The sequence below is a fragment of the Aedes aegypti genome, chromosome 2, assembly GCF_002204515.2.
Source record: "Aedes aegypti strain LVP_AGWG chromosome 2, AaegL5.0 Primary Assembly, whole genome shotgun sequence".
Lineage (NCBI taxonomy): Eukaryota > Metazoa > Arthropoda > Insecta > Diptera > Culicidae > Aedes > Aedes aegypti.
In genome coordinates, this window is record NC_035108.1 from 92,787,305 (window position 1) to 92,804,539 (window position 17,235).

General features: G+C 36.3%; 1 protein-coding gene across 3 annotated transcripts in view; it reads left to right on the top strand.

The window, feature by feature from the left end:
- LOC5574708 overlaps positions 1-17,235 on the top strand; it is a 212,707-nt gene that overhangs the window by 63,309 nt on the left and 132,163 nt on the right. For all 3 annotated transcript variants that reach the window (XM_021841543.1, XM_021841542.1, XM_001661558.2), the window contains exon 3: positions 5,809-6,076. In XM_021841543.1, coding sequence (XP_021697235.1) covers positions 5,809-6,076 — 268 coding nt within the window. The remainder of the gene's footprint in view (positions 1-5,808; positions 6,077-17,235) is intronic.

The following is a 17,235-nucleotide window of genomic DNA, read 5'->3' on the forward strand; positions in this document are numbered from 1 at the left end:
ATCTCAATTGTGAAAGGATATTTGTTGAGCACCAAATAAAATATGGGTCATACCACAATATTCCTAAATAATGGAAGCAGTGGTTGAAGGCTCTACAGATGAGGAAAAATTTAAAGGGTAGTCAATGGATTCATTTGTTTGTTTATTTTTAGCGCAAGCCCTAAATATACATTATCTTAAGCTAATATACATCATGAACCCCAAAAATACAAATATAAATTGCATTAAAAACTGCTTTACCAAGTATTGCATTAATTTGGTTATTGTGGCGCCCTTTCCCACTTTAATTATGTTTTATAAAGCTCTTAAAGATTATGTCAAAATCTGATAGCACATAAAGTATTCATATATTGCTTCGTGGTTACTTGGGGTGTTTTTGAAAATTATTAGAATGAAAGCTTATAATACGTTCATAAAAAGTCTTATTCAAAACATTTTTTTTGCTCAAGGATTTACTTAGGCAAGATGTCATTCTCCTCCAAGATTGAGATTGCAACGTGTGACTCGGCTAACCCTTACGTCAAAGAAGCCTGTTTCTCCGTGAAAAAAGGAAACCAAAACTCGTGGTGGCTTGAACTATGAAATAATTTATTTAGCACGATTCGTGGAATCGAAACAAACCGATCCTGCATAAGGACGAATTATTCGTAAACCGTTTTAATTACTGTCAAAAGCCGATTACAAACGCAATGCTGACAGCTATTAACGCTAGCAGATAAGTGAAAAATTGCTTACATTTAGGATGCATTTCTTTCAGCACTGACTGTTTTTTGAACTGACACTTCTTCTTCTTCTTGGCATTGACGTCCTCACTGGGACAGAGCCTGCTTCTCAGCTTAGTGTTCTTATGAGCACTTCCACAGTTATTAACTGAGAGTTTTCATTGCCAAAGTTGCCATTTATGCATTCGTATATCATGTGGCAGGTACGATTATTCTCTATGCCCAGGGAAGTCAAGGAAATTTCCATTTCGAAAAGATCCTGGACCGACCGGGATTCGAACCCAGACACCTTCAGCATGGCTTTGCTTTGTAGCCGCAGACTCTAACTACACGGCTAAGGAAGGCCCCTTTGAACTGCCACTGAAGAGCTAATTATTTGTAAATCAATGATGATTTATTCTTCTTTATGATAAGCTGAATAAGTTCTTTGAAAATCAGCTTTGAAATTCATTACAAATGCAAACGGAGTGAATTATAGTTAGCATGCATTTGGCTATGACTTTCAGTTTTAAATAAAACTAAAAACAAAAAACAATAGAATCGACACAACAAGAGTAAAAGTGGCGCCAAAACAGGCAACTGCGTTTTTAGTTCTGTGACCCGGATTGTTTTCGGATTTCTACTCCCGTACAGTACCCGAACGGGGAATTTTTTTTATGCTGTTGGACAAATGTTGCCTATGCTGTGGGCAAACGATAAAACGGAACACAGCTAATTCCTTGAAAAAGTTAAAATACATGTGTCTGAAACGTCGGGTGTAAGCGAAAATCCGTTTTTGAGTTTTATTTAAGACTGAAAGCCATAACCTCAAACTTCAATATAATTTACTACTGTTTTCAATTTCAGCCAAACGGCATTCGGCCAAATAACATGAAACCATTCATTAAATTGGTTAACTAAAAATTGCTGTTTGGATTATTGGATAAATGTATTGAAAGCCTGAGCAAAATTAAATAGATCAACAATGTCTGTAATAATCTCTTTAATAGTATACATTTCACTAATAGTTTAACAAATGTTTTGGTCAATAAATCAAATAGATTCATCGAGTACATCTGTGACCATATTAATAGCAATTATGTTAACCATTTATTCAAAACATCTCCAGAATACTGGACACTTCTCCTTTTAATAGATTTCAAACATTTTATAAGCCATGTAGACTTCTGCCTACCGTCAATTAATGATTATTATCTATTATTATTACTTGAGCTTTATAACTTATTACTTGAGGGGGCCTTCCTTAGCCGAGTGTTTAGAGTCCGCGGCTACAAAGCAATGCCATGCTGAAAGTGTCTGGGTTCGATTCCTGGTCGGTCCAGGGTCTTTTCGTAATGGAAATTTCCTTGACTTCCTTGGGCATAAAGTATCATCGTACCTGCCACACGAATGGGATAATGGCAACTTTGGCAAAGTAAGCTCTCAGTTAATCACTGTGGAAGTGCTCATGAGAACACTAAGCTGAGAAGCATGACGTGATTTGCCAATATTAATGCATGTTTCATGTACAACGACACTTGAGTGGCCATTTTTGCTAAGTTACTGCGATTTATATGATGTTTTGCTGTCAAAACAGATTGTCGTTTATGAATCGTATTGGGGATTGTGTTGACATTGATAACGCCTCATTTGGCCTTCAAGAGCGATTCTGATTTTCTACGTACAAATATGTGATTTTTGATGCACATTCTTATACGATACGTGGTTCACTGGGATCATGGGTGGTGTAAAGGGGGCCATGATGGGGCGAATATGGATGGGCGGAAAATGCTTCAACGGTTGCGATCGTCGATTGAAAGCCATTAAGTCGAAATCCACTTAGTCTGCAGCATTCTAGCAAGAACTACGTGATGAATTCTAAGAAGCTGTAAGGTAATATTGTGGAAAAATAGTGGAAGGGGTTGAAACAATAAAAGGATTACATCCATTACAACCCCTTAGGTCACCCGTAGTTCAAGCTTGTGCTTTACCCTGGGTTTGGCCCTGAACCGGAGATTGGGTCCGTCCGTGGCCTCGGCATACCTCGGAGTTGGACTAGAGTCGACAAGGGTGGCACTCCGTAGACTGGCACGGCGAGCCATAGGCGTCACCTAGTCGGTGAATAGAGGCGGCCATTTTGTGTATGGCCTGAAGATCGGAGTTCAAGGGCAGTGTGAAGAGGAGAAGTGCCAGCTAGCGTTCGAAGGTCCGAGGTGCCTGACAAGGTCGTGAGGAGGAAACTGAAGTACTGTGCGGAGGAGTAGAAAGCGCGCCAGGAAGCAGGACAGGAAGCCCCGCCGAACAAGTAAGCACTGAAGTGAGGTAGGAGAGGGTGGGAGTGAGGGAGACCCTTGAGAAAGTGGGACCAATAAAGGTACCTGTTTGTGTGAAGTAGAAATAATAAAGCGGGTTTGTGTTCCAGTCAAGGTAGTTTAGTGTATTCTTGGTCGCGATAGCAAAGCGCGTACGCCGACCCTGAGGCAGTTGAAGAGAGTGGGAGTCTCACCTGTGCTAGGCAGGGAGTTACAAAGAAGAAGTATGGATTCAACGAGGTATGTGTTCTGCAAAATTTATACATTGTAGTAGTACACGTCGGTGAAGTTTGGTTGATTTTACTATTGCAGCCTTTTCAATTTCGACCGTCTAAAATATGAGCATTGAAAGGCAGTTCAGTGGCACTGAAATTCATTATTAGTTCAGTCGTCACACGTCATTTTTAAAAGTAGGAGTGCAAATTAGAGAGATTGTAGTTGAAACAGCATGTAAGTGACACAACAAGAATTTAAAGTGTGGAGATGCTTCCATTTGTCAACTACGTTACAGAGAACTTGTTCAGAAATTTTCGGAAAATTTTCAATATTGACTCATGTGCTAGCAGAGATTTGTCCATTAGGCTACCTTTTTATTATCTCCAATGATTAAAGACATCACCTTGTCGAGTAACTACTGAACTATCAGAGCAGACCGTAGGTTCGATAAGTACAGCGACTACAAGCTGTACAACTAGAACCGCACATAGATTGCTGCAAATACAAGGCAATATTACCAACAAAAGTTGACTCATAGGTGACAAAGACACGCGAAGACATAGACCTGGAACATAGTAGAGATGTTGGCCTTTCTAGTGAATATAACAATTGTTGCAACTTTCCGATATATTTTAGTGTAAAAAAGTGAATTTTCCACAATAAAATGCTAATACCGTTTTGAGACAGCTTCGAATTCCGGACACTCTACTTTGTATGGCACAAGAAATGTTTCAATTTTTGCCGTTCAAAAGTTCTAACTTGCGAGGGTCGTTTTAATGAGCATTTTGCATTGATCTCTATGAAAATTTCTAATGCCCTCTGCATTAGACGTCTCTTTAGCTGTTTGACGATTTCAATAATCGATTTGACTTTTCTTTTCATGATTTGCTTAAGGCGAAGTAGGCCGTCATTGAAATTTGTACGCCTCGTTGATGATTGTTGCTAATTCATCTCACGATTTCGAATCAAAGAAAATCATTTAGTTTTGAACTGACACAGCTGAAAAAGTATCAGCATACTTTATGCATGTTTGTGCGTACAGTGTTACTTTTTCAGGTCAATATAAACTATCCATACTGAGTTTTATCACTTTGAAATTCAAGCTGAAAAGTCATCATTGTTGCCAAAACGAATGACGGGCTACTTAGCCTTAAGCTGTCCGGAATTCGAAACAAAGTGGAATGGTAAAAATGATGCTGCAGATACAGGGGTTAATGTGGAGATGGATAGAAACCAAATTTTAAATTTTAAAGATCAAAAATCCGAACATCCGTTTGAGCTGAAAAACTAATCGATTAGTCAACACCTGGGAGGGAGAAACCAATACAAAATTTCTCTACGTCACAGTGAGCCGATATTTTGATGTCATGAACTGTCAGTATGAGCCCGGATCTTAAACAATGGACAAACATGGTAAAAGCGCGAAATTAGCCAAAGCATATTTTTGCATTTCATCAAAGGAGCAAAAATTGAATTAGAATCAATTCATGCACATTCAAAAGTAACGTCACGAGAGCACCGTTTATTCTTATTGAATGTAACGTATTGGAATGAGGCTTTTTTACTGTTTTCTTTAAAACTGAAAATTGAACTCATAGAAAACTGTGGCCCTTTTTCAATGTTTGTCCAGAAAGATCGAAGGCACACAGCAAATGAAAATTAGCGATTTTCACTAAGCCTGCCTTGATTGTCGTTTGCAAACTGGAGTTATCTTGCAATTTGAAAAACAATTGTATCCAATTTCGTGTGTAGTATCGATGCCTTCCTCCCAGGTCAACACCAGCTAGTTTTCGGCCTCAACGAGTGTTTGCTGCCGTAAATCGCAAGTCAGTCCCATCTACATTTTCGTCAAAATTGAGTTGAGTTCAGTTTTCAACATATTTTCCAATGCTCTTTCAGCTGCCCTTATGAGATAATAAGAATTGTTCGGAAAAAGTAGGAAAAAAAACAGCAAACCAAATTGTCCCATAATGAAAAGTCCCACTACAGATTTCCGCACCGTGTAACACAAAAATGAACCGTGTTTTGATCATCTTAATTCTTTTCCTCAGAAAGATATCATAGTGAAAAGCAAATTGTGAAATTTTCATGAAGATTTGAACATGTTCCAATCCTCTGGAATTTTTTGAATATTGGCATGGAAAACGAGTTTGGAAACTTCACACCCCATTTTCTCAATGCCTACTTTTTACAGATGGCAGTTTGGTTCTCCAAATTTGTGCTCTTGAAAATTTGAGGTTTGGTTTCGATTGATCATCACCTTAATAGTTTAAACAAGTCGTAGATCATTGAATATCCAAAAGAGATAGGACAATGAACTATACTGGACATCTACGATATTCACTTTGGCATTGGAGGTTCTTCTCGGCCAAACTGCCTGAATCTTTGAAATAATAAGCTTTCTGATGTTGTAGCCGAGTATGAGTTCAATAGCTTTTCAAGAACCCCCCTGCCAGAGTAAGATTGTTTCACCAATTATCAAAATAAACAACTCTTTATTGGACAGCTGTAACACGCTCTTAGATAGTTTTCCACGTTTTCCTCAATTTGTTTCCCCTTCTCTTCCTTCCTCTTCACAGAAAGCGAACCGAAAGCTCCCAGCAAACCGTTAGACGACGCGGGCTTCAAGTGCATCCAAGACACCAACCTGGGGCGGGATAAAAACTCGCTCCAATTCTGGGACTTTGTCGAACGTTGGCGGGCGAACCGGGCGTTGAAAAAGCTCGACAACAGCTCTACCAACATGCCTCCCAATGGCAGCAGCGGCAATGGGGGGCCGAATGGCAACTCCGCCGGCGATCCAACGTCAGTGTCGATTGGCGGTTCGGGCAGATCGGACGTGAAAAGGTACGGTTTCAAGAGTTTTGAATTGAACCAAGCGCGGGCGCGTTCAAATTGCTACATTAAATATTTTGAAAACTATACAAGTTACAAGTTACAAGTTGACGGGTTCCTCCGGCTTGTGCGGTGTGGCGTTTTTGATTTGATAGTGAATTCGCTGTGTTGACAGTTTTCGGTGGTGCTCGAGATATATTGTGAGTTATTATAATCATAACGGCCACGGTCGGGATAACAAGTGAGTTTGTGTTTATTTGTACGCGGGCTTTCGAATTTGGTTTGCATTAGCAATTCTTCAACGCTCGGAAAATATCCGACTGGAAACCGGAGTTAACCGGTGAAAGCATGTGATAGTTTTAGGGTGGTTCAAGACCCTGGTTAATTGTATCAACTTTAACCTTACTCTAAATAGTGTACTTAGTGTATCAATCTTGGTTATACTACTGTGAAGAATTTTAAGTGTGTATAAAATAATTAGTTGTTACTATAGTAGATCCAAAAAATCTATATTCCGACAGTTCTTGGATTACCTGTTGTATTCAATACATTACAAAACTTATTTATTTCAATCTTTCCCAGTACAGTCAAGCCACAATTTTGATTTACACGCACATATGGATCAGTGCTGGATTACACACATGATTTCTCATTAAATAGATTTGCAATTTCGCTGAAAGTATTTTACTGGTGTGAACTCCTAATCTGTAAAGCTTTGGAAACAATTATAACGGACTTTTAAACATTGTTTTCTGTTCCTGTGAAATAAAATGTTAATTATATTGCTAGAAGCGTTGATTCATAACTGTGGTTCATTGAAAACTGCACCACAGTTATGAAATATTAGGCGATTCCGGTACACCATACAGTGTACTTTCATTTGCCTCGCAGATTAATTGCTGTTATGGTTTTCTGATTTGTAATATATGTTTGATCCATAATAAGGATTCTTCTAAAAAAAGGATTATCCTCTCCCACTAATTCATATCTGTGGGATGTACAACGTTAGAAATTTCTATAAAACTCGATATTCATTTGTAAATAATCGGGTAAGTATTAAGAGGTTTATTTCCTAAAAAATCGAGATAGGAAGAGATCGAGACAAAGAACAAACTTTAATGAATACTAGGTTGAAAACCATTCCGTTACCCATGGCATAGAAATTAACAAGGCAGGCTTGATTGTAACAAGACAAATTTGATTGTTAACATGTGACGTCATTCCTATCGTTGCATATATCATCCGGACCACTAGATCATTTTTGTTGTTGCTAATATGTTTTGAATCCCAAAAAATTGTCTAGTAACCTTACATATCAAAATTTTATTGCTGTAAACCAGCAAATTTATGCTGATTTTTTTTTTTGTGCTGTAAATTCAGCAATCGATCCAGCAAAATGAAATTTGCTGGATCTTTCAGCAAAGAGAATTCGCATAAAACTGACAGCTGTTTTGCTGACCGTCCAGCAAATTGTTTTTCATTTTGCTGGTTGATCAGTAATTTGGAATCTGCAAATTTGTGCTGCTTTCCAGCAATTGAAAATTTAACCCGTTTGTAAAAATAGTTGATTTTTATGACCCTCGCAAATTGTAAGACAATAAGTTTTTACATATTTACTACAATTTTATTTTAATAAAACAATCTAACATTTTAAACAAATAAAAGAAAACTCTTGTTGTGCACTCTTAAGGAAGGTGGTAGAGCCGTATAATCTTTCGCCTTTCCAATTTTGTCGCCATCCTGTAATACAATCACAAATTAAAATTAAGCAATAATTACATGTTTTGTACTTACTGGATATTACTCAGAGTTGGATTATCCATCGGAAAATACAAAAAAATTGAAAAAAAAAACACAAATATTTAAATATTGACTTCATCGAAAGCTCAAGACAGTCAGATCTCACGCGTGCTGGTTTTCAGTAAAAACATGATAACTGATGTAAGTTCAGCAATTTTGTTTAATGATTTACGGCAATTTTAAAAATCCGTCAAATAAATTACTGAAAATCAGCAAATCTGAAAACGTTGACATTTATCCAGCAAGTGATATTGCTGAATTTCAGCAAACAAATGAAAAAGTGCTGTATATCAGCAAAACTATGCATTGCTGAAATGGTTTCAGCAAATGATATTGCTGAAACATGGATAGAAAATTTGGTGTGTAGATATTGGTCATATTGACATACCGTCAAACGGGGTAACTTGCAACACTTTTCAACTTCAAATCTATTTGGACAAAAATTTTAAGGACTTAGATGAACCAAATACAATCTGGTATCCTAATCGCTACGTAAAGAATGCCATGTGGTATTTATTGTATTAAAATTTGTTTTCCTGGGATCAGGAGAGGCTGAAAATATGCTTTTTTCATGCTACCCCTGATATGGGGTAACATGCAACACACAATACAGACTGAAGTTTACTATCAAAAATGTTATCAATACCGTTTTTTAAATCATTAAATAATTAACTGCAGTAAAAACATGACAATAAACAGAAACTAGGTACCATCATTTTTGAAAAATCATTTTTTTTTTATTGAACTATGAGTATTGACCATATACGATTAAAAAATCGATTGATTTTGTATTTTATATGTTCCACAAGTGGAAATTTTTAGCAAATCACAAGTCTTGACGGCTAGTAGAAAGCCATTTAAAAGTTTTAGTGCTACTTTTTATTCAACTGAAATGGTTTTGAGGTTTTGCTTCACATAAGATATTTTTCATTCATGTTTTAACCAAAGCAACGTATCATATATTGATCGCATCTCTTGAAATGGCCTCTGTTGGTCATTGAAAAAAGCTATATTTATATTTCATGCAAAAAATTCATAATGATAGATCTGCAAGTTACATTTGAAACATATTTTTTGAATTAATCATAGCTTTCACGAATAAAAAAAAAATCCAATAATAATGCGATTAATGTTACTTTTTTCTACCAAACGTGTTATAAGTTGGTTGAGGTTTAACAATTTTAATGTAATTCTACAAATAAATGGTCAATCTTGCTTTTTCATGTGTTTTTGATGACAAGCGGCAGAAAACATCTTGCCATTGAGATTAAAATTGCTGTTGCAAGTTACCCCACAAGGGTAGTCAAAAACGTTTTCAATTATTTTCAGTGTATAAACTTGAAATTAACAAAACTTTTTTATAGTGTTTTTGTACACTATTAAATACTGTAGCGAAAAGCAAATACCTAGAATAATATTTATAACCCGTTTGTATGGTACTAGGAACGAATTTCCGCCTTGTTTTTATACGATCAAACGTGTGATATGATTTTCTCCTCCAGCAAACCAACCAAAGTAGAAATAATACCAAAGTTCTCACCAAAACCTCTATTTTTATACCTAAGGTCATTAACCGGTGTAACAAATTAGAACAATTTAACTTAATGCTTTAGAAAACGTCAATTCAGTTACATGTCATTGTGTTGCAAGTTTCACCCCTGTTGCAAGTTACCCCGTTTGACGGTACTGAGAGAAAATTGGGAACAATAAATCAACAGGAACGCATCGACATAAATAGGACATCGAAATTGTATGCAGAATGAAGGGATCGAAGTTATCATCGACACACGAAAAGATGATAAAAATGACTCTTGGATGATTCATAACTGTGAAGTGACTGTATTGCCACTGTTAAAAATATCGAAGATTACACTTTATGTAAACTTCATTAATGCGATGTAAACATGAAGTCATGTGAATTAAAATTTAAAATCATGTAAAAAGGTGTTATATGTCACGTAATCTTACAGAATCATGCTGGATTAAGTTAACATGATATATCATGTAAATATCCATGATACGCCACGCTCCAATTATGTGCATGTCACAGAAGTTTGCACGTTTCGATCGAACCGTTCATGAATATTTTTTATTCAACTTGTTCACACGAATATTTTGGTTGTATACCGCATTTTATGAAATATCTAAGAGTATCAGTTTTGCTAGTAGACTATCCATGAAATTCTTGGACGGCTCAATACATTTATTGAGTACAACCTATACGACCCATACTTCATGCAATCCATACGACCAGGTTTCAAAGTTCAAAGTTTGTGTTTGTTTGAAAGCCATAGATGTTTGAACAATCATTGTTTATGCTCGCATATCTTGAGACTGGATTCTGGAATGGAGTTCATGGTTCGTTTGACGAAGAACATATATTTTTATACAGATCAAACATGCCAAAACTGAACGAACATAAAATATGAGGGACATATATAAACTTTTTCCATGTACCAACCTTTTCGGCGCTGCGACCCACTTTTAAACTTTACAAACTTTTCGTGGATCCCTAGAGTTCTTGAAAACTATGTTCATGGAGTCCTACCAATTCTCTCAGAATTATTCAACTGATGTACCGAACAGGTATTCCTACAAATTACGTTTGTAATTCACTATTTATCTGAATGGCGAACTTGTCAATGCAGGGATTATACTATAATCATTTGGAGGAGTCCATTAAGCATTTAGCTAGGAATATATTTAGTATCGTTCTAAGAGTATGTAGCAAGAACCTTGCATGAATTGTCTTGAAAAAATCCAACAAAAAATCATGCAGGGTACATTGTTTTTTTTCTCCATCCAGTCGTCTGAAACTCAGCAGTAAGTCGCACTAATGTACGGTTTCATATTGTGTATTTCTTTCACTACTGGACTGCGAAGTGCGGCCTCATAAGTGCGAAAGTGTGAATAAAAGTGCGGGATTACATTGAATCCTGTTGTCTTCAGAGCACCTATTCTTTGATTTACGAAGAATAAGTCCCCAGCATACACCTACCCGATTTGATGCAATTGCGCACTTTTATTAGGGTTTCAGCACTTGTAAAAACTTCTGCGATAGTCAAGTAGTGAAAGAAATGCGCAATAATAGAGTGAAGAACAACTTGGATACTTTCTCAACTCACTTTGCCATGGGGAACTTTTCTGCCGAATTGCCTGAAGCTTCACAATAAGAAACACTTCAAAAGATGCATGCACTCGCAATAACTTATGCATACCATATTTTGGTATCATACCATAATTAGGTATTGTTCAGTTGTTAATACTTCATTTAGATATTATAAAGGTATTTGAAAAAAATGTTTACGTTTGTTCGATGTATTTTACCTCTTATGCAGGGCTCATTCATACCTCATTCAGGTTGTAAGTATTGTAAATTATCTGGTATCCCAAGTAACACAACTTGTTTTATAAATGAATAAAATACTTGATTCATACAAATTGGTATGTTTTGTGGTGAATATGGATAACTTTATTTTGTACACTTATATCACCGAAACAGCGCAAAAAATGGCGGCTTATAAAACATCTTTCATGTCATAGAAGATGTTTCCCAATACATCATTAGAACATACAATTATGTGTTAAAGATGTATTACATAGCATCACTAATACTTACTTGTTATATTGAAGCTAAGAAGATGTATTGTTTTACAAATTACATCTATTTTTGTTTTGATAGCATCAGTTCAAAACAAAATCAAAATAATGAAAGCGATTTTTTTTCTCTTCACGAATTGCTTATGGTGATTATTAAATTTTCTTCTGTTAATTCCCAACAGTGTATTCAAACTGTGTGCGGCTCCAGATTTATTGTGAAATGCACAATTTTATTAATTGTTAATTCATGCGCCTCAATGAAATGGAAAAACAAAACAAACTATCCTAAAAATATGTGTTCCATCATAGAATTTTGCAGCGGATCAAATCCCAATGTCAGAAACACAATATGGAGTCTTCTCACGAAGCCTGCAGTGCCGTCAAAAAATGTTCGGATGTTTATCGATTAAATATTCTAAACTATACTATGAAAATTACGTTACTAAGTAGCGTCCACATTAATATCAATCGAACCCTGAATAACACACTACTTGTGTATATTCACAATGTGTTTATTGCGCTAACTTCTCAAATTAACATTCGGACAGCATAAACCAAACGACTTTATATACTGTGCCGTGGCAATTTTTTGGACCGTCAATGTTGCTCCCGGCAAATTTTTACTTTGCACTCGTACGTGCCACGTGGCAATTGAAGCGCTAGTATAGTTAGTTTGAACAACGTATTTAAGACGTAAAAATAACATACATAAATCTCAAACCATCAAGTTGGCTCAAACAGGTGTTAATAATGCGCTACTGATGTTTTACTTAGCATCTCATTTTCAAGAAAGGTAATGAAGTCATATACTTGTATAATCAACGTATTCAATACGCATCAGAAACATATGTTTTTTTGATTGAACCTTGTGAGGCAACTTGTAATCATCAAACCTTACAATGACTGTATTTCACCCCAAGATGTTTTTCAATAGGATCATAATACAGTTGTAACACATCATATGTCAATCTCGAATAGCATCGAATGCAATCGCTGTAGCTCAGCTGTGATGACGATGGACTTTAAAGAATAACAGAGCATGTGCTACTGTATAGAATGCTTGCATTTATATTGGTGAACAATCTCGCCTCAACTATGCATTACTTGGTGGTGTAGTGATAAGGTGTTGACTTCTGAACCCAAAGGTCACGAGTTCGAGATCGGGTGAAAACTTGTTTTTTTTTAAATTTTCATCAAATTTTTGTGGCATCGTATGTCTGATTGTAAAAGTGTAGAAAAGTCGTGCGAAGTGCTAAGATAGCCTCCACTTTGCTAGGTGTAAAATGGTTTGTAAAGTTTATACCAGCTGAAAATTGTCTTTTTGTCACCTTAAAAATTAAGGTTCAAAACTTTGATCGTCATACGGGAGTGGGTTAGAAAGGCCCGGGTCAATATGAACAACTTGCTTGATGGTAATGCATCTCCATGGTGTTTGAATGTTATTGAAACCAAGTTCAAAATACTTTTTTAGCGCATACGTTTTGATAACGTAAACATGTGCGGTATAAATCTTAAAAAAGTTATATTAACGCTCATGAAGCTATAATAATACCTAGACCGTTTGTTTTATTTCCAATTCATGATCTTGCATGACATGATTTTCGAATACTGTACTATAGCTCATATATAACACTAGATGTTATATAATACTCAAATAGAGCTTCAATATAACAATATATCGTTAATGCTGCACAAAAAGATGTATTTGGTGTTACTTGGGATGGAATACCTCAGTTTGGTATTCAGTAGTTATTTTCTTCTGCTCGGGTTGTGGTCACATAATATGTCATGTGCTTAAAAAACTGTGCCAAGAATACATCTTCCCTACATGGGACCATTCTAAATCCCGCTAATTATTTGTCAACAATATTCCCATGAGTTTATTGAGGATAATATCAAAGATTACACCAGAAATCAACAGCTATAGAAGGTGCTGTGGAAATTCCCTATGGATTCCCAATGGGTTGTTTCAAAGCCAACTATTTGTTGGTAAAGTTAGTCAAAATTTTCGCAACAAAATCTCCAAGAACCTTGTCAGATATCCGCTAGTAATCTTCGCAGAAATTTACCAACGACCACTGCGTCAGATATCGGTAGAATTTTTCAATAAAAACCTCAGTAAGAAATCCAAAAGAGATATAAACATTATAAGTTATGGATGTTAGGGCTCTTCCTGAGCCTCGTGGTTTTGCTATGCTAAAGGTGTCTGGGTTAGATTCACGGTTGGTCCAGGACCTTTTCGTAATGGAAATTTCTTAATTTTTAGGCTCTCAAGAACACTAAACTGAAAAGCAGGCTTTATCCCAGCGAGGATGTGATGTCAAACAGAATAAGAATTATGAACGTACTCGTACAGTTTTTTTTTAGTTAAGTGTTGAGGCAAAGCGAGTCTTAGGCTATACTTTAGTTGATAGTTGGTGCATTGAGTGTGTTGAGTGCATTGAGAATTTGAAAAAAAAACAGGCCTTTACGTGGACAAAGCCTTAACGCAACGCTCTAGGGGGAAGAGTAGGCTCAAGCGCTACGGCTCATACGATCTTATGTCTATTTCTTATCATTTTCCTTATCATCTACGGTTTCTACTGCTCACAGATAAACAATATATGGCTATCCTTAGAGAACAATATCAGATTCTTCCGTAAGCCTACAATATACCTTAGTTTGAATTTTAAATCCTGGATAGCCAACGAATGTTTGTTGCATAATAGGTTTCGTGAAAAGATTTATTTATTAATTTATTTATACTTCATTTATATAACGCAAGATTTACATTCTATTTTATTGTTACAATTTGTTGATATTGAGTACGATGTGATGTGCTACTTCTTATTCATGTAATAGTTCAGTTGATTTTGCTATTAATTAATTGCTGTGTGATTGTTAAGTGTGTTCAATTTAACTCTTGGAGTAGATCCCGTTTAATTCTCGAAAAAACTCGCTCATGCAAAAAAGTGAACAAAATTGTAATAAATTTCTCTTTTTGCAAACGGATTTTATTACTATTTTATCTAGTCGAACTTTCGGTAAAAATTTCTCATCCGTTGATATCAAACAAATACTACAGATCAGCAGTAGTCGGAAGGCATTGACTCTTTGAGAGTGCCATACAAATGACAACATATATGAGAGCGACAGAAATTGGTACTACTATCAAAGACAGTGAAACCACCATGTGACCCGTTTGGTTGTGCTAGTTTTCCCCGAATGTCTTTCCCCGAACGCCAGTTCCCCGAATGTCCCGTTTCCCCGAATAGCCCATTTCCCCAAAATGGATTTTGCACTCATACAGGGGATAGGCGAAAGATTGAGATAGGCAAAATTTTGCTCAATTTCAAATGCTTATAACTTCATGACAAATTGATGAAATTGGATGTAACCGAAAGCAGTTTCCTGCTTTGGTCTAGTTTCAGGAACATGCTCGGTCATACATATTGGCTACCGGACACCGAAGATGTTCCAGATTTTTAGAAGTCATGTCCAAATGGCATTTTTTCTTTTGCTTGTATTTTTGTGCAGTGAAAATTTGTATAGATGTTTACAATTTTCCTAGAAACTAGAACTAAGAGGAAGTTTAATGCCGGTGGACGCATTAAGATTGGGGAAGTGGCCAATTAGGAACATACCTGGAACCATATTAATATGGGTACACTCTTCGAAAATTTCATGTAACTTTAAGTCTTTATAGATGCACATAAAAGAAGCGAGAAGCTTGACTCACATTTACATCCTTTCCTAAAATTACATGAGACCAACAACCCAAAAAAAAAACACACGACATGACGTAAAATATATGAGGCCTTACTTTTACGTTATGATGTAAAAGTAAATCCCTTTAGATTTCACTTCATGCCGTGTGTTTTCTTTTGCAATTTTGTACTTTTCGAAGCTAATAAGCGTAGAATATAGAAACACTTACCGTCTAATCACATCATTTGTCTCTTTAAGGTTGGGTAAATATATTGTACTGCATATTTACTATCCAGCAGCGAGATTCTCTTCAGAACCGCACTAACGTCTTCGACCACCGAATAGAAATTGAGAACACTACACAAATTTTCATTTCACAGAGTTGGCCACATATAGGGAACACACAATCCATTTGAAATCCGCCCAATATAATCATTCTTAATACAAATAGCTACACTTTAATCATGTGTTCTATGTCGCGACAATCACTAGGGTAGATTTTCAACAATTAACTACCCGTGTCATTGAAATTGTGGCACCTGAGCTAAATTAATTTCACAAAGTTACTTTGTTTTTGGTTAGTATTCGGAGTACCCCATCAACGCGATTACTACCGCACTGCTTATAATCATGTAACATACTCCATCGTCACTAATTGCAGAAATCATTGTATTTTCCAATTCCCAGCAAATCAAAACTGATCACCTATTTATCGACTGCGAACGAAATAACTCGCGACGTCTTGTACCGACCATGTTTGAAAACAGACTTCTGGTTTGCATGCTATCGTCAGACAAGTTGATTATCATGTAAATTTACGTGTTAATTAACAGAAAAATAAGCCTCATGTAAATTTTTACGGCTTGAAATACCTAGATTCAAAGCGTTGTCGTTTACTTTTTAACATGTTGTAAAAGTAGGTTATTTTACATTGAAATGTTAAGCTACGTCAACTGAAACAAAATTTTAAGTCATATTTTAGTTTAAGTTGCAAAATATTCAATTGCGGATAGGTTTACGTCACTCGTAATTTTCATTATTTTTAAGAGTGTATCAAAATTTCAAAATTCAAGATCTTTGAAGGTCGGGAACATTTCCAGAACAACCGGCAGCTATGACCACTATATAGCAAGTATAAGGTGACCAGACGTCCCGCGTTTCGCGGGACAACGCAATTTTCAACATGATATTACTGCGTCAAAAGTAATTGTTTGACTAAACTGAGAAATTAGATCATGATTTAGACCTAAAATGTTTGTAGAATACACATCCAAGACGAATAATGTTTGATTGGGAACAAGATCCCCCCCAATGTTCGAGACATGTGGTCGCTTTAAGCAAGTACCAAATGCCCTGAGAAATGTGGTAATTTTACGAATTGGCCACTTCTCTAGGGATCCCTGGAATCTACTATAGCGTTTATTATATTTTGTGGTTCTGAAAAAGCTCCACATTCTCCAAGGCACATGGAACCTACTGCACGGTGTCCATGGTAGACTATGATTCTAAAACTGCTTCCGGAAGCATGAATTTTAAAAATATTAAAGTTTGTTTCCCATATTGATGCGATTCCGTACATGTGCGAAATTGTGGTCATTGCATCCGGTGGTCCTGGAAGTGCTTTTGGAAGCATCACCTTCCAAAATCTTGATACTCGAAACCCATAATGATGTAATGCCAGATATGTTTTGATTCAGCCACATCCCCCGGGGCAGCTGGCACCTACGAGTGGCCATGGCAGTCGGTGGTTCTGGAAATACTACTGGAAGCATCACCTTCAAAAATCTTGAAGTTTGATGCCCATATTGATATGGTTCTGAACATTTTCCTCAATGGCTACTTCCCCCAAGGTCCCTGAAATAGAGTGGTCAGTAGTCTAATAGTTCTGAATATGCTACCGAAAGCATCATCTTGAAACTTGATGCTCATTGGGATACCTATAGTTCAGGATAATATATACACGATAGGAAATACAAACATGGCTGACCATATTTTTGGGAACTGTTTACGGAAATGGCCATACTTCTGAAAATTTTCAACAAATCTTAATGCAATTGGCGGCATTTAACTTCCTATTAGTTCTA